At 37.4% G+C, this 27,611-nt stretch overlaps 1 protein-coding gene across 2 annotated transcripts in view; it reads left to right on the top strand.

Annotated features, from left to right (window-relative positions):
- Positions 1–27,611, top strand: part of SHOC1 (shortage in chiasmata 1) — an 83,703-nt gene that overhangs the window by 38,440 nt on the left and 17,652 nt on the right. For both annotated transcript variants that reach the window (XM_070795276.1, XM_070795275.1), the window contains exons 14-22: positions 342–518; positions 1,934–2,038; positions 7,144–7,322; positions 12,199–12,271; positions 17,134–17,203; positions 18,237–18,415; positions 20,431–20,548; positions 21,853–21,964; positions 24,331–24,452. In XM_070795276.1, coding sequence (XP_070651377.1) covers positions 342–518; positions 1,934–2,038; positions 7,144–7,322; positions 12,199–12,271; positions 17,134–17,203; positions 18,237–18,415; positions 20,431–20,548; positions 21,853–21,964; positions 24,331–24,452 — 1,135 coding nt within the window. The remainder of the gene's footprint in view (positions 1–341; positions 519–1,933; positions 2,039–7,143; positions 7,323–12,198; positions 12,272–17,133; positions 17,204–18,236; positions 18,416–20,430; positions 20,549–21,852; positions 21,965–24,330; positions 24,453–27,611) is intronic.

The following is a 27,611-nucleotide window of genomic DNA, read 5'->3' as shown; positions in this document are numbered from 1 at the left end:
TAAATGTGTTCAGCTTAAGGTTATAAGCTAATAGTGGAGGGAAAATAAAAAATAGTATGTGATTCTCTTTATATGGCTCCTCATACCTTCCCTGCCAAATTAATTTAAATAACAGGATAGCCATAACATTATACTTATTCTACAGAGGTGTTTTGTTTTGTTGTTGCTAGTTTATTTAGAATAAATACCCTAAAATAAGCTATTATACAATCTCATGATTTTTAACTCATGGGAATTTGGATGGAGTTCAGGTTTCCATGAAGTACCATGAATAATTGGTTTGTCAAAAAGAACATACCATCCTTACAAAAACACTACCTTTAATGTTTTCATTTTTGCAGACAGCCAGTGCCAAGCATATAGTCTCCTGGAAGCAGCAGCTTCTCCTATCTTAGAAAAACTTGTGTGCCTCTGTACTCTTCCTGCTGCTAACTGGAAATTTGCCACTGTCAGTTTTGACCAAACAAGGTTCCTCTTGAAAGAACAAGAAAAAATAATAAGTGATGCTATTTATCAAGGTGAGTGCAAATAAAAGTCACACAATTTAAAAGAATATGAATTTATGGATTATTAGAAAATGCAGAAATTAGTCACAGATGGAGGCATAACTATAGTCCAGCATATGGCACCCACAATCCAATGCTGGAAGATCAGCTAAGCAAGGATAAAAAGGTAAAAAAATACAAATATTCCCTGATTTTCATGTTTGCACTATGCCACTTTGATTTTATGAAAGACCTGCATAAGTATATGTTTTCACTAACTGAAAGAAATCAAAGGGGATTTTCATTTGTGTGAAAAACGGTATTTGCTTCTTTACTCCATTTCAGCTTATGAAAGTTTTCATAGGAATGCTCTGTTTTCAGATAGTGGGGGAAACTGGTATCTAGGATATACTACCCATAACTGTTCTTCTGTTCTTCCTGATTCTTAGTGATCACTGTTTATTTGCTTTGATCTGCATTGATTAGATCAGTAGTTTTCAAACTTTTTAGCAGAACTCTTTGTTCAATGAATATTTCATGGCATCCCATTATATAAAACAGAGAAAAGCAGAGTTTCTCTGATTAACTTGTGCCTAGAATCCTGTCTTCCTGGCCTCACTTTTGCATGCAGTCTATCCAAAATCCAATCTATCCAATCAATAAGGTCTGGAACTACATGGAACATATTCATTAGATAATTCACCTGTCCCTATGAGTACCTGTCTTGTTGGAATCATATCTTAAGACTAATATTCTCAGGTGTCTACCTCCAGGTCAAGGTATTGCTTTGTATTATGATCCCCCACCTTTATCTGAACGTGTTGTCGCTCAGTCGTGTCCAACTGTTTGTGACCCTGTGGACTGTAGCCTACAAGGCTCCTCTGTCCATGGGATTTTCCAGGCAAGAGTACTGGAGTGGGGTGCCATTTACGTCTCCAGGGGATCTTCCCGACCCAGGGATCGAGTCCAGGTCTCCTGCATTGCAGGCAGACGCTTTACCCTCCAAGCCACCAGGGAAGCCCCACCTTTATCTAAGCCAGTTGGCAAATTATGAGTAGTTTAATTTTCTTCTTGTTTCACAACTGGGAATCACTGACCATTTTCCCACCAGGAGTAGAAATAATTGAACATTCTTTGGGAGCAACAAGAGTTTGAGCTCTAATATTAGCTGTCTGGGTTGGAATACGAGCTCCATCATTTTTTCACAGATTGACCTTGGGCAGCTACTTAAATATGTTAAGACTGTTTTCTCATCCATAAAATGAAAATCATAATGAACTTGTCTAATAGGGTTATTGTTATCAGTTCAATGAAATAAACAGATTATATACAGCTTGGCACCTAATAAGCACACAATAATAAATAGCATTTATTATTATTAAGCATTCTGATATATAGCCTAGAATTCTAATGGATATCCTGTTTTAAATATGTTTTTGCTTACCTAGGTAAAAATGAGGAAAGAGAAATGACATTCAAGTATGCTGCTCTCTTACACCTTTTGGTAACAATTAGAGATGTCCTTTTAACCTGTAACTTGGACACAGCATTGGGTTGGTGTGAAAATTTTTTATTTCCTCTTTTCTTCTTATTAAAATGTTTACTTTTCTGAAAAATACACTTTGTAAGAAATTATGTAGCTTCTTTATTCTGCATTAAACATTATATACATCTTGACAAAATATAATGGATTATGTATTTAATTCTCTTTATGTTCTTTAAAAAATTTTCTTATAACAACTACCATCACCTAGAAAAATAGGTTTAGGATTCTCTATTCTAGGCCTGAATTATAGACTCTTAATAGATTTGATTGTGTAATTATTATCATACCCTTGCTTTTTAATGTAAGATGACACTTTGCCATATTCATTTTAGATCTTCATTGAATGTTTGTGACTTTGAATCTTTGCTAGATGAAATATAGCTAAATTATTAATACTAAGATCTTTTGCAATTATTTTCACTTGTGCATGTAAATTAAGATATGAATTACTTCAATATTAAAAATCAACCTATTTCGAATGTATTGAAAATTTTAAAGATTTTGGAAAATTTTTCTAAACTATTAAAATCCTTAAAGTATCTATCTAATTACATTACTGCTCTCGACCCCTTACTGCAAGCTGTTTGGACTTGTTTAGTAATGATGTATTTATAGGATTATGTTTTATAACTTAAGTTTCTACAATCCATTTGGCAGTGCAATGGTTGAGACTCTGTGCTTCAGCTGCAAGGGGGCACAGGTTCAATACCTAGTTGGGGGAGCTAGAATCCTACATGCACATGCCCTGCAGTATGGCCCTCTGTACCCCACCAAAAAACCATTATACATAACGTGAAAATAATTTTTCTCTGATCTGTAACCCAGACATTTTCTCTTATATATGACCCAGACAAATAGTATTCTTTAAACCAAGGTTTTGTTAAGTATTGGGCAGCAGCAAGTTATAATTGTACTCCCTCTACAATACTGGGAGTTATAATACTTGCCCAAATATTATATTAGTACAACAAACTGTGGAAAATTCTTAAAGAGATGGGAGTACCAGACCATCTTACCTGTCTTCTGAGAAACCTGTATGCGAGTCAAGAAACAGGGTGCTCAGGGCCGGTGCACTGGGATGACCCTGAGGGATGGGATGGGGAAGGAGGGGGGAGAGGGGTTCAGGATGGGGAACACATGTACACCCGTGGCTGATTCATGTCAATGTATGGCAAATCACTACAATATTGTAACGTAATTAGCCTCCAATTAAAATTAATTAATTAATGTAAAAAAAGAGTTAGAGCCTTACATGGAACAACTGACAGGTTCAAAACTGAGAAAAGAGTACGACAAGGCTGTGTATTGTCACCCTGATTATTTAACTTTTATCCAGAGTACATCATGCAAATTGCTAGGCTGGATGAATCACAAGCTGGAGTCAAGATTGCTGGGAGAAATATCCACAACCTCAGATATGCAGATGATACCATTTTAATGGCAGAAAGTGAGCAGGAACTAAAGAACCTCTTGATGAGGGTAACAGAGGAGAGTGAAAAAGCTGGCTTGAAATTCAACATTAAAAAAACTAAGACCATGACAACGGGTCCCATCACTTCATAGGAAATAAAAGGGGAAAAAGTGGAAGCAGTGACAGATTTTACTTTCTTGGATTCCAAAATCACTGCACATGGTGACTGCAGCCATGAAATTAAAAAGTGCTTGCTCCTTGGAAGGAAAGCTATGACAAACCTAAACAGCATATTAAAAAACAGAGACATCACTTTGCCAACAAAAGTCCGCATAGTCAAAGCTATGGTTTTTCTAGTAGTCATGTATGGATGTGAGAGTTGGTCCATAAAGAAGGTTGAGTGCTGAAGAAGCGATGTTTTTGAATTGCGGTGCTGGAGAAGACTCTTAAGAGTTCCTTGGACTGCAAGGAGATCAAACCAGTCAATCCTAAAGAGAATCAACCTTGAATGTTCATTGGAAGGACTGATACTGAAGCCGAAGCTCCAATACTTTAGCCAACTGATGCAAAGAGCTGACTCATTGGAAAAGACCCTAGTGCTGGGAAAGATTGAGGGCAGGAGGAGAAGGGAGAGGATGAGATGGTTAGATAACATCACTAAATCAATGGACATGAATTTGAGCAAACTTTGGAAGATAGTGGAGGACAGAGGAGCCTGGCATACTGCAGTCCATGGAGTTGCAAAGTCAGATGTAACTTAGTGACTGAACAACAATAACCTTTAGAAAGCCCAACATGACGCTCTCCCTTTCTTCTCCAGGTAAAGCATTTGAATGTTGATGCTGGGTCAAGTTGTCTTGTCTCTATTATCAGACAACGATAGCCCTAGTTTACAGGACCTGAAACTAATATAATGGCATAGTGTCAAATGCTGTTCTGTTTAGTCTCCTGTCTTCGTTATACTTTTCAGCTTCCATAAAAGATTGTCCGTCTTACCAACAACTAGGCTAACTGTTAAAGCAAAATAGTAAGACAGAATATCAGAATCTAGAATATCTGGGCTCCCAGGGAGAGTACAAGGAAAGGCATGGCAACCCATTCCAGTATTCTTGCTTGGAGAATCCCCATGGACAGAGGAGCCTGGTGGGCTACAGTCTATAGGGTAGCAAAGAGTCAGACACAACTGAAGCGACTTAGCATGCCAGCTCACAGGGAGAGTACAGTTGTGACTCACTCCTGCTCAGTACAGTTCAGTCGCTCAGTCGTGTCTGACTCTTTGCAACTCCATGAACTGCAGCATGCCAGGCCTCCCTGTCCATCACCAACACCCAGAGTTTACCCAAACCCATGACCATTAAGTTGGTGATGCCATCCAACCATCTCATCCTCTGTCGTCCCCTTCTCTTCCTGCCTTCAATCTTTCCCAGCATCAGGGTCTTTTCCAATGAGTCAGCTCTTTGCATGAGGTGGCCAAAGTATTGTAGTTTCAGCTTCAACATCAGTCCTTCCAATGAACCCCCAGGACCTATCTCCTTTAGGATGGACAGGTTGGATCTCCTTGCAGTCCAAGGGACTCTCAAGAGTCTTCTCCAACACTACAGTTCAAAAGCATCAATTCTTCGGCACTCAGCTTTCTTTATAGTCCAACTCTCACATCCACACATGACTACTGGAAAAACCATAGCCTTGACTAGACGGACCTTTGTTGACAAAGTAATGTCTCTGCTTTTTAACATGCTATCTAGGTTGGTCGTAACTTTCCTTCCAAGGAGCAAGCGTCTTTTAATTTCATGGCTGCAGTCACCATCTGCAGTGATTTTGGAACCTGCTCAATACTTAGCAAAATCTTGAATTAGAGAAATAAGATTTATGGAGGGTTGATTAAAGTGTATTCACCTTTAAGTACTCTACATTTTGCCTTAAGATTATATGAGACCGTTGAGAGCTATATACTCTTGAATTTTTTTTTGTTACTCAAAGAAATGCATTTACTAAATCAAACTTTGGCATTACTATTTGGCTACCTTGAGGAATACTCATAAAAGTAAAATCTTTGTTGGAAAAATGTAACTTCTTAAACCCTAGCTACCAAGCCATGATGAATAACCTTGCTGGCTTGGATATTTTTAGTGGAAGGCTTTCTCACTCTTCTAAACCTCTCAAAATCAAAGAGCAAGTTAGGTTGACCTCCTTTCTTCTTCTGTGAATAGTGGCAGCAGAAGAAAGGTCCATATGGTCTGGCTGCCTACCCTGGACCCAGATTCTGTATTTTCCCTCAACTTCCAGTTTGTGTGTCTCTCCCAAGCTAGCAAGGTAATGAGTTTTAGGGTTAAAGGTTTAAAGTTTCACTTCTGGGCTTTAACCCAGAAATAAATGTGGTATTGTGTAATGGGTACTGTAATAGAGATACATAGTAACAGCACAAAGGATGGTGGTGACTGTTACGCTTTCAAGGGGAACATTTTCTGTAAATGAGTAAGAGTTTGCCAAGTAAATAAAGTATGAAAAGGTATTGTTGGCAGAATTAAGAGCCCAGAAAAATGATTCAGTGAGTGTGTGACAAACAGTTCCATGTGGCTAAATTGAAGAGTACAAGGTGGAAAACCATGAGAGCTAAGCCACAAGAAATAAGAAAGAGCCAAATCATGAAAAGCCTTTTTAGCTACAAAAAAGACTTCAGTCACTATTCTGTAAATGATAGGGAACCACTGGAACAGGGAAGCGACTGGACTAAGTTTTTCTTTCAGGTTACATCTACTGGCAGTACGGAGAATCAGTGGGAAGCTTTGAGATTAGGAAGCAGAAAGAACATAAGTCAACCTCTAAATTGCCCATTATTCTAGCTGTATTAATATAAAATTAGAATTAATATGTACACAATATAAAAATGAGAACATGAGCATTATACTTTTTATTTATTATTATATTTATTGCCCAAATATTCACTGAATAGCTGATCTACATAAGTTACTCTGCCAGCCCTCTACTCCAGTAATTCACAAAATTCATTGTGTAGCAGAATTGCTAGGAGAAGTCTTTAGACATAGGAACCCCTGGGACTCAATCTAGATTTCTTGAATATGAACTTTCAAGGATAGGTCTCAAGACTCTGTGTTTACAGTTGCTTTTAGAGAGTTTGAATTTAGGCACTGCTGTTTTAGCAGCTACATAAATTAATTATCATCTATAAATATGGATTATGAGAGCTTATAGACTAATGAGGTTGTTAAGCCATATACACAAATAACCAGAAATCAAGTGCAAAAGCTGTATCGATGCCATAACAAGAAACTCTCAGTGAAATGTATTACCACAGGACTTCTTGGCAAGTAAGTGTAGATTCTAGGGTTTAAGAAGAAGGCAGTAGCATTTAATAAGTTAAAAAGCAGAAAAGGATGGGGAATATTCAAAGAATTTGTAGAGTGTATCCAGTGATATTGGTATTACATAGCTTAAAAACAGACATTTGGTATGCATTTCTCAGCTTTGCTTAATTTTAAGGGGATCATTCCGACCCAGAGATTGAACCTGGGTCTCCTGCAATGTGTTCAGATTCTTTACCATCCAAGCCACCAGGGAAGCCCAGTAAAGGAAAATGTAACTGTCTCTGCTATGACCCTTACTTCCCTTTTAGATTTTTACCATGGAGTTTCTAAAAGAACAAAAAGACATGCTTTTTTTCCTACTTTTGTTTTTAACAGGATATTTGTCAAATGCAAAAGATATCTACAAAAGTGTTTTTGGTTCCTGTTTGTATGACATTTGGCGACAACTGGAGATAGTACAGTTTATAAGGGGGAAAAAGCCTGAAATCAACTATAAGATAAGAGAATTGCAATGCCAGATACTAAATTGGATGCAAAATGAACAGCAAATCAAGGTAAGTATTGAAATAAAGCAGATTACAACAATCAGCTCATATAAGAATTGTATGTAAGATAAAATGTTGCATTTAATTTGAAATTATGAAATAATGTAGTATATACAATTTGGTCCCTTGACAGTTTTCTCCCTAAGTAAGTTCGTCAGACAGAATCAAACCCAGAAAAAGGATCATTTGTGTCACTATTCATATGTCTTGAATTTAAAAAATACTTTCATTTTTATTATACATAGCTTTCTATGGATTGATTAGTCCTTCAAATCTCAAAAATTTTGTTTTCTGCTTGTAAGTTCATGAACATATACCTAACACAGACCCCCTGATAATTAATTTTTAGATATTGAGCCATAATCTTCCATAATTCTTTTTTAAAGCACTTTGTTTATTTCTTGGATTATATTGGGAGTTTTCGCCCACTCTGCCTCAAGCATTGGACAAAAACTTTGCATAAATAAAGATTTAAGAAAAAATACCTTAAAAAATCTTTTCAAGCAGTAAAACATCTACATATGGCTGATTCATGTTGATATTTGACAGAAAACGCCAAAATTCTGTAAATCAATCATCCTTCAATTAAAAAATAAATATTAAAAAAAAAAAACACTTTACACTAAATCTGAAAACAAATTTGGCCTTTTCCTTCATTTTCCTGTACATCACTACTGTATCTCTATATCCCCAAACCTGTGGTTATTGGATAGCATAACCAACTCAGTGGACATGAATTTGTGCAAACTGGGAGACAGTGAAGGACAGGGAAACTGGGAGTGTGGCAGTCCATGCAGTCACAAAGAGTCGGACACGACTTAGCCACTGAACAACAACCAGAAATTTAAAATTGGGAGTGATAGCATCATGGCAGGACAAGATGCTCTCTTTGTCTCTCCCCTTCAATCTACAACCAGGAAAACATCCACAACTCAACAACTGGGCCTCTGCCCAACACACCAGGACACTAAAGAGTTCCACACACCTGCACATCTAAGGTGGGCGCAATGGAACACATGGAAGGGGTAGAACTGGAGGATCAGCATAGGCAGTGCCTGCAATTGTGGTCCCTGAACCATGGCAGCTGAGCCCACAGGCCCCGAGAAGACTGCAGCAGCAAGGGAGGCACCGCACCTGACTCCAGCCTAGACTTGCGGTGGCACCCACAGCCTCAGATAACTGGGCAGCAGGGGCAGTGAGGCCTGTGGCCCTGTACCTCCAGCTAGCTGCAGAGCCACCCACAACTCTGACGCCCCGTCCTCCACCTGCAGTGGGTGAGCCCAGAAACCTGCGAATATCAGACAAGGCAGAGGCGCACATGACCCCGGTTCCTCCTCCTGGTCTTCCCCCTCCTCCTGCAGTGGCAGAGCATGTGACTCAGGGGATACCAGAGAGACCACCATCCTAGTACCGCAGGCAGTGACAGCAGTAACACCAGAAACAGCAAGGCATCAACAACCCTAGAGGCACAAGCAGTGATAACAAACGCACTGGGTGACAGCTCTGACATAGACACTGCAGGGTCAGCTCAGTTCAGTTGCTCAGGTGTGTCCGACTCTTTGCAACCCCATGAATCGCATCACGCCAGACCTCCCTGTCCATCACCAACTCCTGGAGTTTACTCAAACTCATGTCCATCGAGTTGGTGATGCCATCCAGCCATCTCCTCCTGTCCCCAATGCCAACCAGCATCAGAGTCTTTTCCAATGAGTCAGTTCTTCGCATGAGGTGGCCAAAGTATTGGAGTTTCAGCTTCAGCATCAGTCCTTCCAAAGAACACCCAGGACTGATCTCCTTTAGAATGGACTGGTTGGATCTCCTTGCAGTCCAAGGGACTGTCAAGAGCCTTCTCCAACACCACAGTTCAAAAGCATCAATTCTTCGGCGCTCAGCTTTCTTCACAGTCCAACTCTCACATGCATACATGACCACTGGAAAAACCATAGCCTTGACTAGACAGAGCAAAGTAATGTCTCTGCTTTTAAATTTTTATTTATTATTTTTTTACTTTACAATATTGTAATGGTTCTGCCACACATGAACATGAATCCACCATGGGCGTACACGTGTTCCCCATCCTGAACCCCCCTCCCACCTCCCTCCCAGTATCATCCCTCCGGGTCATCCCAGTGCACAATATGTCTAGCTTGGTCATAACTTTCCCTCTCTGCTGCTGCTGCTGCCAAGTTGCTTCAGTTGCTAAGGGAAACGAAAAAACTTGTGCTGTAGTGCCACCTGCTGGAAAATAAGAGAAAGACTTCTATATACAATAGAGAAATGACAGCCTCTTCAATAAGTGGAGCTAGAAAAACTGGACAGCTACATGTAAAAGAATGAAATTAGAACACTCCTAACACTGTATAGAGAATGAGATGGTTGGATTGCATCACCAACTCAATGGACATGAGTTTGAGTAAGCTCTGGGAATTGGTGATGGACAGGGAAGCCTGGCGTGCTGCAGTCCATGGGGTCGCAAAGAGTCAGGCACGACTGAATGACTAAACTGAACTGAACTGAACACCATATACAAAAATAAACTGAAAATGGATTAAACACCTAAACGTAAGGCTGGAAACTATAAAAATCTTAGAGGAAAACATAGGCGGAACATTCTGACGTAAATCACAGCAAGATCTTTTCTGAGCCACCTCCCAGAGTGATGAAAATAAAAACAAAAATAAATGGAATCTAATTAAACTTAGATACTTTTACACACCTAAGGAAACTAAAAATAAAAAGAAATTCCACAGAATGGGAGAAAATATTTGCAAATGAAGTGACTGACAAGGGATTAATCTCCAAAATATATAAACAACTTATGCAGCTGAGTATTTTTTAAAAAAACAAACAATTATCTGAGAAGAAGAATAAGAAATACAGAAGGTAGCAGAGTGTTTATTTAAAAAAATAACAGCTGAGGACTTCCCAAACTTGGGGAAGGAACTGGGTATACAAGTCCATGAAGCCAAGAGAATACCTAATTACCTCAATGCAAAAGGATCTTCTCCAAGATACTGTCAAAAGTCAATGAAAAGGAATTTTAAATGCAGCAGTGAGAAAAGAATGGCAACCCACAAAGGAATCCCTATTAGCTATCAGCAGATTTCTTAGCAGAAACTCCACAGACCAGGAAGAAGTAGAATAACAGCCTGAAAATACTGAAAGATAAAAACTGGCCTCCAAGAATACTTTATCCAACAAATTTATCATTCAGATATAAAGGAGAAATAAGGGCTTTCCCATAAGGGAGAAGGAAATGGCAACCTACTTCAATATTCTTGCCTGGAGAATCCTATGGACAGTGGAGCCTGGAGGGCTGCTGTCCATAGGGTCGCACAGAGTTGGATACGACTGAAGTGACGTAGCATGCACGAATGCATTGGAGAAGGAAATGGCAACCCACTCCAATATTCTTGCCTGGAGAATCCCAGGGACACAGGAGCCTGGTGGGCAGCCGTCTGTGGGGTTGCACAGAGTCGGACACGACTGAAGCGACTTAGCAGCATACAAACAAAAGCTGAGGGATTTCATCAACACCTGGCCTGCCTTACAAGAAATATTGAAAGGACCTCTTCTATCAGAAACAAAAGGCAGAAGTACACAAAACTTTGAGTAAGGTGATAAACAGACAAACAATTAGAAAATTGCAACTGTATATCAGAATAGGTTTTTAAACACTTTATATAACATAATGGTTAAAAGGGAAAATATCAGAAAAAAACAATAGCTACTTCAATTTGGTAACAAACAGAATATAAAAAGGAATGAATTTGAGAAAACAAAAACAAAAGGGGAAGAAGAACAGAATCCATATAGGCAAATGAAGATAAGATGCTATCAGCAGAAAAAGTACTATGTAAAATAGTACCTATGACATATCTTACACAAACATCATGGTAATCACCAAGCATAAATCTAGAATGGAGACACAAAACATAAGGAAGAGGAAACTGAAAAAAACATTATAGAAAACCACCAAACCAAAATGAAACATGAAGAAACAATGGAAACATAAAACAACCAGAAAACAAAAGCTAGAATGGCAGTACTAAGTCCCCATGTATCAGTAATCACCCTACGTGTAAATGGAGTGAGTTCACCAGTCTAAAGACACAAAGTGGCTGGATGCATTTAAAAACAAGAGCAATTCAAACCTGTGTGGGTTAAATTTAGCACTTACAATATGGGCAGAGGCTACTTATATAGTCATCTATATTAGAATTCTTGAAGAATGCTAAGAATGCCCTGCCCCCAAATGTTTTCCTCATTGACATTTTATCTTCAGTTCAGTTCAGTTCAGTTGCTCAGTCGTGTCCGACTCTTTGCGACCCCATGGACTGCGGCACGCCAGACCTCCCTGTCCATCACCAACTCTTAGAGTTTACTCAGACTCATGTCCATTGAGTCGGTGATGCCATCCAACCATCTCATCCTCTGTCGTCCCCTTCTCCTTCCACCTTCAAACTTTCCCAGCATCACGGTCTTTTCAAATGAGTCAGTTCTTCGCATCAGGTGGCCAAGTACTGGAGTTTCAGCTTCAGCATCAGTCCTTCCAATGAATACCCAGGACTGATCTCCTTTAGGATGGACTGGTTGGATCTCGCCATCCAAGGGACCCTCAAGAGTCTTCTCCAACACCACAGTTCAAAAGCATCAATTCTTCGGCGCTCAGCTTTCTTTATAGTCCAACTCTCACATCCATTTGATCTTCCCAGAGTGTATTCCTTTGTGTTTAAGCAATGCTATCTTTTACAATGCAAATATTTACTTTACCAACTTATTGTCATTAGTTTCATGTAACCAGTTGCTTGTTATTTTTGTCACTGTAGCAAAAGAATATTACAAAGCATAATCATTCAGATATATATGAAATTCTTTTGATCAGGTGCTGGTTATAATAAGAATGGATTCAGATGGAGAAAAACATTTACTCATTAAAATCCTTAACAAAATAGAAGGTAGGGAGTTTTAAATTTTGCTTAATTTAATAACAAATGCTTGAACATATAAAAATGTATTGATCTAGCCAAGTTTTTAATTAAGATATTAGTAACATACTATAAAATTCATACTTTAAAATATATAGTTTGGTGGGATCTAATCAGTGTTTAAATCAATGTGGACTGTAAATCTGAAATGTAAATATACTATAATGTACTTATGTATATATTATGATTATTATTACCAGTTGATATCTTTTATTGTTAAAGTTACTAATAATACAGACTATTTACAAACCTATGAGTAGGTTTCATTAAGGCAGCTTTTACAAATGAAGAAACTAAAATTCATAAAGTTGATGTATCATGCCAAAATCACAAGTTAAGTGAAGGAATCAGGATTTGAACCTAAGTCTCTCTTGTTCCATGGGGTTCTCAAGGCAAGAATACTGAAGTGGTTTGCCATTCCCTTCTCCAGGAGGCCTGGCATGCTGCGATTCATGGGGTCGCAAAGAGTCGGACATGACTGAGCGACTGATCTGATCTGATCTGATCTGATCTCTCTTGCTCCAGGGTCATTTTTCAACTCTTCTACACCAACTACTGCCCCCTCTGTCAACCCTTTCCATCTTGTGCTGTGGAACCCATTGCTAAAATAGAAACTCTCCTCCTTCTTCACCTCCTTGTTTTAAGTGAAACTCAACTTTCCCTAGATGATAATGCTTCCCCTTATGCCTTTCATATAGAAGCTGATAACTTTCTGTATGTATATAAGAATGAGAAGGCCATTTTGTGTTTTCCATTATCCTTTCCAAAACTTTATTCCTCATCCTTTGAGGCTATGCCATATTGCCGTGTCATTCTCTATTACCCCACAATCATCCATGAACAGTTTTGCACCCGGCTCATGGTACTCTCTTTATTCCTGCCTGGTCCTGCCATTGAACTAGATGTCTTTAATGTGAATGATTCATTCAACACCCTGACCTTATAGTTTCATTGGTCTTCGTAACAAATATACTCATTCCTTGGCTTTGCTATCAAACTTTTGATAATGCAGAACTATCCTGCCTCTAACTTGAAACTCTCTGTCTATAGGTACCTCGGGCTCTTTCATGATCTTCAGCATTCTAAAGATGATAAACTTTCAACTCCTTTTTTCATTTCTTTCTTCTTCCATATTTGGTGATGGCCATCAGTTTAAGCAGTCTTGTCCTTCTATTGTACCTTCCATTTAAACTTCAGCTCTGAATCAGTCAAGATTTCATCTCTCTATCCCTACACCCAAGATGTTGTGCATTATTGGAGAAAATCAAGTAGATTGGTACCACTACAAAATCAGGCTCCCTGAACTTATATGGGCTTTTAACTTTTCAGTAATCTTTGTATATGTTCTTAGCTTCCATACCTACCATACTAATGGCTATACCATACAGCCCTACCATGACACTCATCCCCTCATTTTGAGAAGGGAATTATGCCTTCTACTTGGATGCAATCTCAAAAACAACAGAATGATCTCTGTTCATTTCCAAGGCAGACCATTCAATATCAGAGTAATCCAAGTCTATGCCCCAACCAGTAAAACTGAAGAAGCTGAAGTTGAATGGTTCTATGAAGACCTACAAGACCTTTTAGAACTAACACCCAAAAAAGATGTGCTTTTCATTATAGGGGACTGGAATGCAAAAGTAGGAAGTCAAGAAACACCTGGAGTAACAGGCAAATTTGGCCTTGGAATACGGAATGAAGCAGGGCAAAGACTAATAGAGTTTTGCCAAGAAAACGCACTGGTCATAACAAATACCCTTTTCCAACAACACAAGAGAAGACTCTATACATGGACACCACCAGATGGTCAACACTGAAATCAGATTGATTATATTCTTTGCAGCCAAAGATGGAGAAGCTCTATACAGTCAACAAAAACAAGACCAGGAGCTGACTGTGGCTCAGATCATGAACTCCTTATTGCCAAATTCAGACTGAAATTGAAGAAAGTAGGGAAAACCACTAGACCATTCAGGTATGACCTAAATCAAATCCTTTATGATTATACAGTGGAAGTAAGAAATAGATTTAAGGGCCTAGATCTGATAGATAGAGTGCCTGATGAACTATGGAATGAGGTTCGTGACATTGTACAGGGATCAAGACCATCCCCATGGAAAAGAAATGCAAAAAAGCAAAATGGCTGTCTGGGGAGGCCTTACAAATAGCTGTGAAAAGAAGAGAAGCGAAAAGCAAAGGAGAAAAGGAAAGATATTAGCATCTGAATGCAGAGTTCCAAAGAATAGCAAGAAGAGATAAGAAAGCCTTCCTCAGTGATCAATGCAAAGAAATAGAGGAAAACAACAGAATGGGAAAGACTAGAGATCTCTTCAAGAAAATTAGAGATACCAAGGGAACATTTCATGCAAAGGTGGGCTCGATAAATGACAGAAATCGTATGGACCTAACAGAAGCAGAAGATATTAAGAAGAGATGGCAAGAATACACAGAAGAACTGTACAAAAAAGATCTTCACAACCCAGATAATCACGATGCTGTGATCACTGACCTAGAGCCAGACATCCTGGAATGTGAAGTCAAGTGGGCCTTAGAAAGCATTACTACAAACAAAGCTAGTGGAGGTGATGGAATTCCAGTTGAGCTACTTCAAAACCTGAAAGATGATGCTATGAAAGTGCTGCACTCAATATGCCAGCAAATTTGGAAAACTCAGCAGTGGCCACAGGACTGGAAAAGGTCAGTTTTCATTCCAATCCCAAAGAAAGGCAATGCCAAAGAATGCTCAAACTACCGCACAATTGCACTCATCTCACACGCTAGTAAAGTAATGCTCAAAATTCCCCCACTACTAAAGTAATGCTCAAAATTCTCCAAGCCAAGCTTCAGCAATACGTGAACTGTAAACTTCCAGATGTTCAAACTGGTTTTAGAAAAGGCAGAGGAACCAGAGATCAAATTGCCAACATCCGCTGGATCATCGAAAAAGCAAGAGAGTTCCAGAGAAACATCTATTTCTGCTTTATTGACTATGCCAAAGCCTTTGACTGTGTGGATCACAATAAACTGTGGACAATTCTGAAAGAGATGACCTGACCAGACCACCTGACCTGCTTCTTGAGAAACCTATATGCAGGTCAGGAAGCAACAGTTAGAACTGGACATGGAACAACAGACTGGTTCCAAATAAGAAAAGGAGTACGTCAAGGCTGTATATTGTCACCCTGCTTATTTAACTTATATGCAGAGTACATCATGAGAAATGCTGGGCTGGAAGAAGCACAAGCTGGAATCAAGATTGCCGGGAGAAATATCAATAACCTCAGATATGCAGATGACACCACCCTTATGGCAGAAAGTGAAGAGGAACTCAAAAGCCTCTTGATGAAAGTGAAAGAGGAGAATGAAAAAGTTGGCTTAAAGCTCAACATTCAGAAAATTAAGATCATGGCATCTGGTCCCATCACTTCATGGGAAATAGGTGGGGAAACAGTGGAAACAGTGGCTGACTTTATTTTGGGGGGCTCCAAAATCACTGCAGATGGTGATTGCAGCCATGAAATTAAAAGATGTCTACTCCTTGGAAGGAAAGTTATGACCAACCTAGATAGCATTTTACAAAGCAGAGACATTACTTTGCCAACAAAGGTCTGTCTAGTCAAGGCTATGGTTTTTCCAGTAGTCATGCATGGATATGAGAGTTGGACTGTGAAGAAAGCTGAGCGCCGAAGAATTGATGCTTTTGAACTGTGGTGTTGGAGAAGACTCTTGAGAGTCTCTTCGACTGCAAGGAGATCCAACCAGTCCATCGTAAAGGAGATCAGTCCTGGGTGTTCATTGGAAGGACTGATGCTGAATCTGAAACTCCAACATTTTGGCCACCTGATGCGAAGAGTTGACTCATTGGAAAAGACCCTGATGCTGGGAGGGATTGGGGGCAGAAGGAGAAGAGGATGACAGAGGATGAGATGTTTGGACGGCATCACCAACTCGATGAACATGAGTTTGGGTAAACTCCGGGAGTTGGTGATGGACAGGGAGGCCTGGCGTGCTGCGATTCATGCGGTCGCAAAGAGTCGGACAGGACTGAGCAACTGGACTGAACTGAACAAATTATAAAAGAGAAATAGTACTAACTTCCTTCTTATTATCACCAAAACTACTGTCATATAAAGTCAAGCAAACAAAAACATGAACTTATTAAACATTACTATATCACACCTTTGAGAACTCTACAGTTGACAAAAGTTCATGAATAGAGTGTAGAATTTATATGAACTGGAATTAGCTATTCTTAAACCAACTATGTCTACCAAAAATAAACGGTACATGTAGGTATAATAAATTTTAATATATTTTTTCAAAATATAACAAATAATGTAAGTAATTTAAATATAATTGAGAAGCATGAGTGAATCTACGAAACAGGTAGTATACAATAAGACCTCTTTTTCTTACACAGCAAGTAGAAAGGAAAAAATTTCCTATCATAGTGAAATATCATCTCTTGCTGTCTAGTTATATACAAAATTTTTGGCTAAAGGAAAGGTAAAATCTACCATAATTTTTCGCAAAGTAAAATGAACTACACAGAACTGGTGTGTTTCATTACTTTAGCATTAGGTTTTTAATCCATTTTATTATTTTATATAATAAATTCAGAATTTCCCTGCTTATAATCACACAGCATACACACACACCAGAAATAGTGCCCATGGCTCAAACTTTCTGATTTCCTAGACTTAGAAAAATAATCCTTGTTCACGGGCCTTTAATTTATTTTTATGGCAGTAAAATATATGACCTAAAAATAGATACGAAAATATACTGAAAAAAAAACTTTTCGTATTTCTCTTTTCTTCCCCCAACAGGTTTGACACTGATTGTCTTACATTCAAACAAAAGAAAAGACTTTCTGGAATCCGAAGGTGTTTTAAACAGGTGAAAATGTACTTGTTCATCTATGGGTAACAGACATACCAGATCCATAGGAAAAGCACAATTTCTCCTAGAACTTAAAAAAAAAAGTTTAATAACACCTGGAATTAATGTATGCCTTTACCCTCTTCCTGAAAAAATTCCTTAACTAAGTTCATTGCCTTATGTATTATTGTTGTCCAGAATTTTTGCTTAATCTTTTTTTAATATCTCCAGATTATCATTTCTATTGTTAGTGTCGGTACAAGGAGTACCTCTTTAGACCTACCCTTATTTTTAACCAGTGTTTTTGTTCAGCATTACTTCTTACATTTTCTTCCTTCTTTTTGAGTTTCCTTCTCCTGTAGTACATCTTTTAGAAATTCTTTCAGTGAGAGCCTACTAATAATAAATTTAGTGTTGCTTGTCTAAAAATGTTTTTACTTTGCCTTACTTTATGTAGAAATTATTTCTAGATAGAAAGCAGCGGTAGAGAATTTTAATTATAGTAAATGCTATGTTGTATGAAATTTGAAGATGGGAAAGATAAACTCAAGATATTTAAGTATCCATCATTTGGTTGTTAAACTATTTATGAAGCCCATTGAGGAAAAAAAAAAAACATTTCAAAGTTGTCAGGTAATATTCTACTGTTAATATATAGATTATCAAAGATTAAAATCTCCCATCTGTAAGAAAATGAGATTGATTTCTCATGGTGATTTGTGTATTATTGATAAGAATCAGATAATAAAATAGGGTCCTTTGCATTTGAGGATGTGAAAAAAGTCCATGGTTTTTTTATATTCTTTTTATATATTTTATATATAAATATTTTTTATATTTTTTTAAAAGTATGACCATCAAAAAGAAAGATGAAAAGACATTAGCACAATTGGAGAACAAATCAACAGGAAATACATGTGTCTTTCCAAGATAAGTGGGCATAGATTAGAGAAGAATTTCTATAAAATAGCCAAAGCAGTCGTCTTTTCGCATTCCAAGGGTACAATGATACAAGTCTAATTCTCTTTTCTCGGCTTTCTTTTGTCTTTAGTACAAGTTTCTGTGTAGTTGCACCCAATCAGTACATTGGAGCAGATTTCCCCTGGAGTAATTTCTCATTTGTGGTGGAATATAATTTTGTAGAAAACTCTTGTTGGACTGAACATTGTGAAAAATTGAATATTCCTTACATGGCCTTTAAAGTGATTCTTCCAGACACAGTTTTAAAGAGTAAGAATATAATTTAAATTCTTTTTTTTTGCTCCATGACCATAAAAATTTTCTGTTTTTTTTAATTTCTTATTTATGGAAAGAGAATAAGCTATAGCATTAGAAGACTAGAGTTCAAGCTCTAACTTCACCATCATCTGTGTGACCTTGAACAAAGACTTTAACTATCTCTGACCTCATATTCCTCTTTTGAAACTAACCTTTACTGATTCCATTTGTGTTCATTGCTTTAACTTCTAAATTTTACTTATAATAACACAATTTAATTATGTCTAATCTTAATCACGACTGAGCAACCGAACTGAACTGAATCTTAATCTGACTTTTATGCAACAGTATTTTTACTGAATTTCAGGGAAAATATGTAATAGTATGTTGACTGACACAGAGAACTTTTAATATGCAACAAAAACTGTGCACAAATGCTTGGAAAAGAGTCTAAACCACTTTACATAGCATTAGGTTTCTTTGTGTTTCTCAGTAGTGCTTCACATGATTAAGGTTGTGAATTCTCAGATCCACTACATGAAAAACCCTATATGTGTTTAGTCACAGTGCTCCTCTCTTTCAAAACTTGCCGTAAGTTACTTTCCACCCACCTCGAGTAGGAAATTTTAATTCTGAGACATTGCAACTCAATTCTAAAAATACAGTCACCGTAATTATTACTTTGGAATCCTTGATATACAGAATTAAGTGTTGCTGTTCAGTTGCTAAGTCATGTCCTACTCTTTTAGAATTTGTGAACATCATTAAATGATTAAAACATGGGTCCAAGAAAGGATAATACATAAGCATTCACCTTTGAACTTAAATTATTCAAACAATTCCTTATTTGGGTCATTTACAATGCTTTGATTTTCTACTATTATACCATAAGATTTATAGGAATTTATGTATCTTATATATCTTTATGTATTTGTTCTCAGAAGTAAAAACTCTAAGGTAAAATGAGTTTCTGGGTCAAAGGTGTACACACGTTTATATATTGCTAATATCTTTGCAGAAATTCTATCCCAGTTTATATCTATGCAGAAAGTATGAGAGGATCTTTTCCCTCATGTTTTTACTTTGAGTAGGTATTATTAATCTTTTAAATTTCTGAGAGGATTAGAGATGGATAATGTTTTACAGTTGTGTTAATTTGCATTTCTTTGATTATCTGTATCATTTCATAAGTGAATTGATCTTGCATAGCCATTCTTCTGTAAACTGCCTGTTTATGTCCTTCATCCACTTATCTATTGAGGCATATAATTTTTGTCCTATTCATCTATAACACTTATGGATTATTGTACATACTTTAAATTTTGATATAAATCAGTATATATATTTATACAGGAAATGTCCAATAAATACTAATTGAATAAGGCAGATACTAATATTCAGGCAGAGTATGATCCTATTTTTTCCTTTATTTTTTCAAGTGCATGTACATGTATAAGTATAGACAAGTAAAATATATGAAAATAGTTTGGAAGTATATATTGAACTCTGTTCTTAGTATATAGTAGTTTTAATAAGTAATAAATGTTTTATTTCTGGATAGTAGAATAACATGGAGAAGGAAATGGCAACCCACTCCAGTATTCTTGCCTAGAGAATCCCGTGGACAGAGGAGCCTGGTAAGCTGCTGTCCATGGGGTCACACAGAGTCGGACACAACTGAGGTGAATTAGCAAGCATGCATGCATTGGAGAAGGAAATGGCAACCCACTCCAGTATTCTTGCCTGGAGAATCCCAGGGACAGAGAAGCCTGGTGGGCTGCCGTCTATGGGGTCGCACAGAGTTGGACCCGACTGAAGCGACTTAGCAGCGGCACCAGCAGTAGAATAACATGTGGTTTTTATTTTATTCTTCAGGCCTTTATTCTGAATTCATATTTTTTCAATGAACATGTTTTATTTTTATACTACTCCTTGAATATACGTCTGTTATTCTCATGTTTAGTAAAAAGAGGAAGAACAGAGGGAGGAGAAAAAAGAGACATATTGATCATGTTTTTCATATTTAGGAAGCAGCTTGCTTGATAGTTTTGGTGGTTTTCTCTTGGAAATTCAGATTCCATATATGTTTTTTGCATCTGAAGGACTTCTTAATACTCCAGAAATACTACAGTTGTTAGAATCCAAGTAAGTTATTGATTCCATAACTTTACGAAGATATATATATACCCTAATGGACTAAATATTATGTTATAATGTGGCACTATTTCTTTCTGATTCAGGCCTGGAATTACATCACACAAGATAGTTTTCCATAGAGTTTATGTCAATTTATACTTCTCTCCCTATAGCATACCATCATACATATTGAATATTGTCTTTTTTGGTATATATCAATTTTGTAGAGAAATAATATTTATTTCAATTCATATTTTAATTGTATTTCTACTGTTACCAACAAATATGAATATTTTATGTTGGGGGTGGTTTCTGCGAACTGCATGGTCATATCTTTGGGTCACTGATATTGAGAATGAGTATTCTGATTTAGAGGACTTTAAATACTGCTTAGGGACTCCCCTGGTGGTCTAGTGGTTAGGACTTTGCTTTCCAATGCAGGAGGTGCTGGTTCAATCCCTAGCTGGGGAGCTAAGATCCCTCATGCCTCACTGCCAAAAAAAGCAAAGCATAAAACAGAAGTATAACTGTAACCAATTCAATAAAGACTTAAAAAAAATACTGCCTTGGAATCAAGATTATGAAGTTCTGAATGAATTCTCGAGTTTTTAGGCCTTCCAACTGATATAAAAACTTTATCATAGCATATAAGTTGTCACAGAAAGATTAGACATTGGGCTCTCTATATCAAGGAAGGATATGCTGTGACCTTAGTTAAAATGCAGATCTATTTTCCATGCTTTTGTTTTTGTATCTCAAGACTGTGGGGCATTCAAGAAAACTATGAGCTTTTAGGAGGAAGAAAATAAAATTCTGATAAATGTAGAATGTTTTGATTTAATGAATTATTACTTATGGAGACAGAATAAATTGATCAAGATGTTTATAATAGGGGGATTCCCTGGTCGTCCAGTGGTTAGGACTCCCTGCTCTCACTACCTAGGGCTGGGTTCAGTCCTTAGTGGGAGAACTAAAATCCCACAAGCTGTGCAGGCACTGACAAAGGCACAGCCCCCCAAAACCCCAAAACCAAGCAAACACAAAAGACATTTATAATAGTATCATATACAGTAATATTTGGCAAAATACATAAGGCAGCACATATCTCAACTAATCTGTCATAGACTGAATAATTCATAGTCTATATAATTCATAGTCTGAATTATTCATAAACTCAAGTTTATAAAGTAGAATAAATTGACGTATGAAATTTGCAAAGTCATTCAAATAGTCTGATATGCCAGAGGACAATCTAGTTTTTCTTAAAGAATTTTTCTTAGCCATATGTCACCCCAAAATACTGTATTTTACAGCTATAACATCACACTAGTGGAGAGATGCTGCAGCGAGTCACTGAAACTCTTTGGAGGTACAGAGCATTATGTGGTGATGACAATTGATGAGCACTCTGCTGTAATTTTGCAGGTAAAACTATACAGTAAAAAAATGTAAATCAAATGTATTAAAATGTATGTGTAACCATGTAAACATTATCAGAGACTATAGTTGGAAGAGCTTCAGTTCAGTTCAGTCGCTCAGTCGTGTCCGACTCTTTGCGACCCCATGAATTGCAGCACGGGAGAAGGCAATGGCACCCCACTCCAGTACTCTCGCCTGGAAAATCCCATGGACGGAGGAGCCTGGTGGGCTTCAGTCCATGAGGTCGCTAAGAGTCGGATATGACTGAGCGACTTCACTTTCACTTTTCCCTTTCATGCATTGGAGGAGGAAATGGCAACCCACTCCAGTGGGACCAGATGCCATGATCTTCGTTTTAACTACACTCTATTCATGATTTCTTCCAAAACTTTGCAAAAGGGCCATAAGTGCTAAAATCATCACTGTGAGAAATGGCTATTACCAGCCTTTTTCAATACCTTATAATTTTTAACATACTTTAAGAAGGCAGAGCAAATAGAAACTCTTTAATATTATGTCAGTTCAGTTCAGTTGCTCAGTCATGTCTGACTATTTGTAACCCCATGGACTGCAGCACGCCAGGCTTCCCTGTCTATCACCAACTCCCGGAGTTTGCTTAAACTCGTGTCCAGCTAGTGATGCCATTCAACCATTTTATCCTCTGTTGTCCCCTTCTCCTCCTGCCTTCAATCTTTCCCAGCACCAGTCTTTTCTGATGAGTCAGTTCTTCGCATCAGGTGGCCAAAGTATTAGAGCTTCAGCTTCAGCATCAGTCCTTCCAATGAATATTCAGGACTGATTTCCTTTAGGATTGATTAGTTTGATCTCCTTGCAGTCCAGGGGACTCTCAAGAGTCTTCTCCAGCACCACAGTTCAAAAGCATCAATTCTTCGGCACTCAGCTTTCTTTATGGTCCAACTCTCACATCCATACATGACTATGGGAAAAACCACAGCTTTGACTAGATGGACCGTTGTCGGCAAAGTAATGTCTCTGCTTTTTAATATGCTGTCTAAGTTTGTCATAGCCTTTCTTTCAAGGAGCAAGCACCTTTTAATTGCATGGTTGCAGACAGCATCTGCAGTGATTTTGGAGCCCAAGAAAAGAAAGTCTGTGATTGTTTCCATTGTTTCCCCATCTGTTTGCCATGAAGTGATGGGACTGGATGCCATGATCTTAGTTTTTTGAATGTTAAGTTTTAAGCCAGATTTTTCACTCTCCTCTATCACTTTCATCAAGAGGCTCTTTAGTTCTTCGCTTTCTGCCATAAGGATGGTGTCATCTGCATATCTGAGGTTATTGATATTTCTCCCTGCAATCTTGATTCCAGCTTTTTTAACATACTTTAAGAAGATAGAGCAAATATAAAATCTTTAATATTATGTACTGACCTATTTTAAAATACATTTATAGAATAATTATAGTGTTAAAACTTTTAAAAATCAAATTCTAGCCACTGTTTCTTAAAAGGAAGTAACATACTAGTCTGTAACTGATAATATGAGATTTCCTCTAAAGTGGGGATTGACTATAAATAAGGCAGTTTTTTAAAAGAGAGAGAAGATTTCTTTAAAAATTCATATATTTTTTAATTTAAGGTATATGAATCTCCCTGATATGTTTGCTTGATTGGAATGCAAATTACAATTAATTTAATAGTGTGGGATTGGAGAGCAGAAACCAGTTTGATGGTATGGAGTATACATTAAGGTAGAAGTCTGATGACAAGCAAATATAATAATGTAAGAATTATATGACAGAAACAAAAAACTGTTAGAAGAGTTCTTATAGGATATTGTGTCTTACATATTTAAATTTCTTAAATAACAATTATTTGTGGGAGGGATATCCTGTTTGGGAAAAATTTTAATCCTCGTTTACATTACATAATTTACTGTTAGAGTAAAACACTTTCTGAATTATTTGTTCTATCAAAAATTAATTTTGTTAAAGGAGATAAGGGATTCTAGATCATCAGCAAAAATTCCAATAAATCTATTAGCTGCATTTTCATCTTCCTTAAATAAGTATTCAGTACAGATCATCCCACAGGGTTTTGTCCTTAAGAGTAGTCAGATCCCAGTCTACAGAGGATTTTGCCCAAATAGGAGCACTCTGTAGGCTGCTTTCTTCCTGTCTAGGACTTTGGGAGGTTCATGAACCTTCCTAGCTGAGGCCGTCATTAACGGTTTTACATCTATTGTAGCTTTTCCCCTACTGCTTTCAGTATGACTTTCATTTTTCCATAAAAAGCCCATACCCATGCTTCTTCTCAAGTTATAATTTATATATTATAGGTTCTTGAAATATAATAACAATAATTTTATAAGAACTGGTCAACCTAGTGAATATTTTTATTTATTTTCTGGTAGGACCTAGAAGAATTAAACTGTGAGAAGGCATCAGACAATATCATTATGAGACTGATGGCATTATCATTCCAGTACAGCTATTGTTGGATAATTTTATATGCCAAAAAGCCATTAAACTCAGAGTAAGTAACACTTCTCCATCCAAAGTCACATATATATCTGTTAAGTTATTCAGTCTTCTTCTTTGAACAAAAGTAGCTATGTCAATTTTCCTCTTGTTCACCTAGTTTGCTCTAAGTAAGGGATTCTCAAGGTGGAAGCAAGTCCATAGGAAGACAAATCAGAATTTTGGAGATGATCTATTTCCCCTGGAAATAGAACAAATCATCTTCCCCTCCTTTTCCTCACTAAGAATTTGTTGTCTTAAGTGTTTCACTTTTTGTTCATTTTTAATTCTGGACTCATCTGTTATTGTTGCTAAGTCGCTTCAGTCGTGTCCAACTCTGTGTGACTCCCATGGACTGCAGCCTACCAGGCTTCTCCGTCCCTGGGATTCTCCAGGCAAGAACACTGGAGTGGGTTGCCATTTCCTTCTCCAAAGCATGAAAGTGGAAAGTGAAAGTGAAGTCGCTCAGTCATGTCCGACTCTTATCGACCCCATGGACTGCAGCCTACCAGGCTCCTCCATCCATGGGATTTTCCAGGCCACAGTACTGGAGTGGGGTGCCATTGCCTTCTCCCATCTGTTATTAGGTTGGTGCAAAAGTAAAATTGCAGTTGGTGCAACAGTAATTGAGGTCCAAAAATAATTGCAGTTGACTTTTGCACCAACCTGTTACTTTTGTTCCAGACGCAATTATTATCACTTTTGCACCAACCGCAATTACTTTTGAACCACAATTACTTTTGCACCAACTGCTTAACCTCAATTTCTTCTGCACCAACAGCAATTACTTTTGCACCAATCTAACAAGTCATTCTTAAATCACTCCTCCCTAAAAATCGTGTGAAAATACACTAACTAGCATCTTACTATACTTTCTTCCACTGATGCTCTTAACTGAAAAATTACCCCCAAAACCCATGCCAAGACACTGGCTCTAGTTACCATCATGTGTCTCTCCTTTCCCTCATTCTGAGTTTTATGAATGTACTGCTTTCACTTTCTCCTTTTACTCTTTGAAATCTAGCTTTTGTCTCTACCTCTATACTGATCTCTCTCTCTCAGAGGTCACTCATTATTTGTGGCTTTTTGATGATCAGCTCCAAAAATATTTCCACTTCACTGCCCTGAAGTATTTAAGACTATTGTCAGTGCCTTCTGTCTCAAAACTCTTCGGTTCCATGGCACTTGCATGTTTCTGATCTTCTATCTCACCATTTCTTCTCTGACTTTACCTCTTCTGCTTCCTTGTCCCAGTCTCGAAATAGATCTGAAATCTCTTTTTTTCCTTCTATTTTGTCCATTAGAAATCTTATCCTCTCGATAGCTTTAGTCAACATCTTTCTGCATATAATTACTGTATTTGTATCTGCAGCTGTAGTCTCTCTTTGAAATCTCTGACATGTGTCTCTAACTTTACATATTATATTTCCATTCTGATATTCCACAGGCTCTCAAATTTTACATAGTATGAATTCACTATATTCTCTATTCCTGCCCAAAAAGTATCTGCTCTTTTCTTTCCTTTAGCTATTTATGACCATTGCCTCCCTTTTAGTCACCAAGACTGGAAAACAAATGCTATAGATTCAACCAGAGTACTTTCTCTTTCATCTGTCCCCTCACTCTATCTGTATTACAAACATTTTGATTCAGATTCTCATTATTTTATGTGGACAATTATAACAAACTACCAATGGTTTCCCCACCTCCAGATGGCTCTCAGTGTTACTCTCCATAAGCCGTCATACACACAATTAATATTCCCACAACCAGGCTCATATTATTTCGCCCTGATAAAATACCTTCAATGATTTCCCCATTATTTACTGAATACATAGACCATTCACCCCAATATTCAAAATCTTCAGAATATAATCCCAACCTATATTTTCAGGCGTACTTTTCACTGCTTTCTATTTCAATCAGAAGTTCTGCTCATTGGCTTGCAAACAGGGTCCTTGCTTTCCTACTTCTAATTTTATTCATACAGTTCTATCTTTCTACAATATTCCCTGTATATGCATGCACACGCCATCCTGTCCAACTCTTTGTGACCCCATGGACTGTAACCCACCAGGCTCCTCTCTCCATGGAATTTTCCAGACAAGAATACTGGAGCAGGTTGACATTTCCTTCTCCAGGGGATCTTCTCAGCCCAGGGATCAAACCCGTGTGTCTTGCAACTCCTGCTTGGCAGATGGGTTCTTTACCAGGTTAGTCACTGGGGAAACTCCCACCATCGTCCCTACTTCCTCCAACTATTTCATCTGGTGAAACTGGGCCCGTTTTTTAAAGACTAATCTACTTTTTCTATTCGACCTTTCTTCAGTATCCTCCACTCATGCATACAGATCAATATTTAGTTGTAAACTTTCCATCCTTCAAACTCCTTGCTCCCTGTTTTTTCCTCATCTTTGATATTTATCATGTTTAGTTTTATATTATCATTTTGGAGCCCTTGCCCTATAGCACTGACCACGTTGCTTTCACATGATAGATTCTTGGTAAATACTTCTTGATTGAATGAATGAATCTTTCCAATTAAACTGCACACTAGTCATTCACTTTTCTAATCCCTACAATACTACGTAACCAATACCACATCAGTCATAGTAGAAGTTTCAAAAATATTCTTTAGTTATTAGATAAGGCACAGATATCTTATTTAACATTCTTGTTTGACTCCATTTTTGCTTATCTTACTGTACCAAGCTCTTCATATACAGCTATTATCATGTGGGGAGAAGTGTAAGTCAGAATGTAAGAATATGAACAACTTGGTTCTTATTCCTTCTTCTATAAACAATAATCTCTAGCACTCATTTAACCTAGTTTTTCCTTTCTACCAGAACTGAAAAATTAAAATAATTATTCAGGTCTCAAATCTTCACTTTGAAGATTAATAAAGGCTATAATGCATTTTAAGTTTTATCAAGAACTTGGAGGTATTCTGGATAAACAATTGATTTGAAATTTTTTTAAGTTGTTTTTAGATTGGTATCCACCTAGAGATGCAAATGTAGTACAAGAGATGATAAGAGGAGATTTCCACTTATTTTTATCCAGATTTTCATGAAAAAATTAATTAAGTATAGTCTGAGATAGATTTATGTTCAGGATGTGAAGAATTATCACTTATTCACAGTAATATATTATTCTAAAATGTAGTTCTTTC

The sequence above is a fragment of the Bos indicus genome, chromosome 8 (assembly GCF_029378745.1).
Source record: "Bos indicus isolate NIAB-ARS_2022 breed Sahiwal x Tharparkar chromosome 8, NIAB-ARS_B.indTharparkar_mat_pri_1.0, whole genome shotgun sequence".
Classification (NCBI taxonomy): Eukaryota; Metazoa; Chordata; class Mammalia; order Artiodactyla; family Bovidae; genus Bos; species Bos indicus.
The sequence above is the reverse complement of the archived record's forward strand: the minus strand, read 5'-3'. Positions and strand labels throughout refer to the sequence as shown.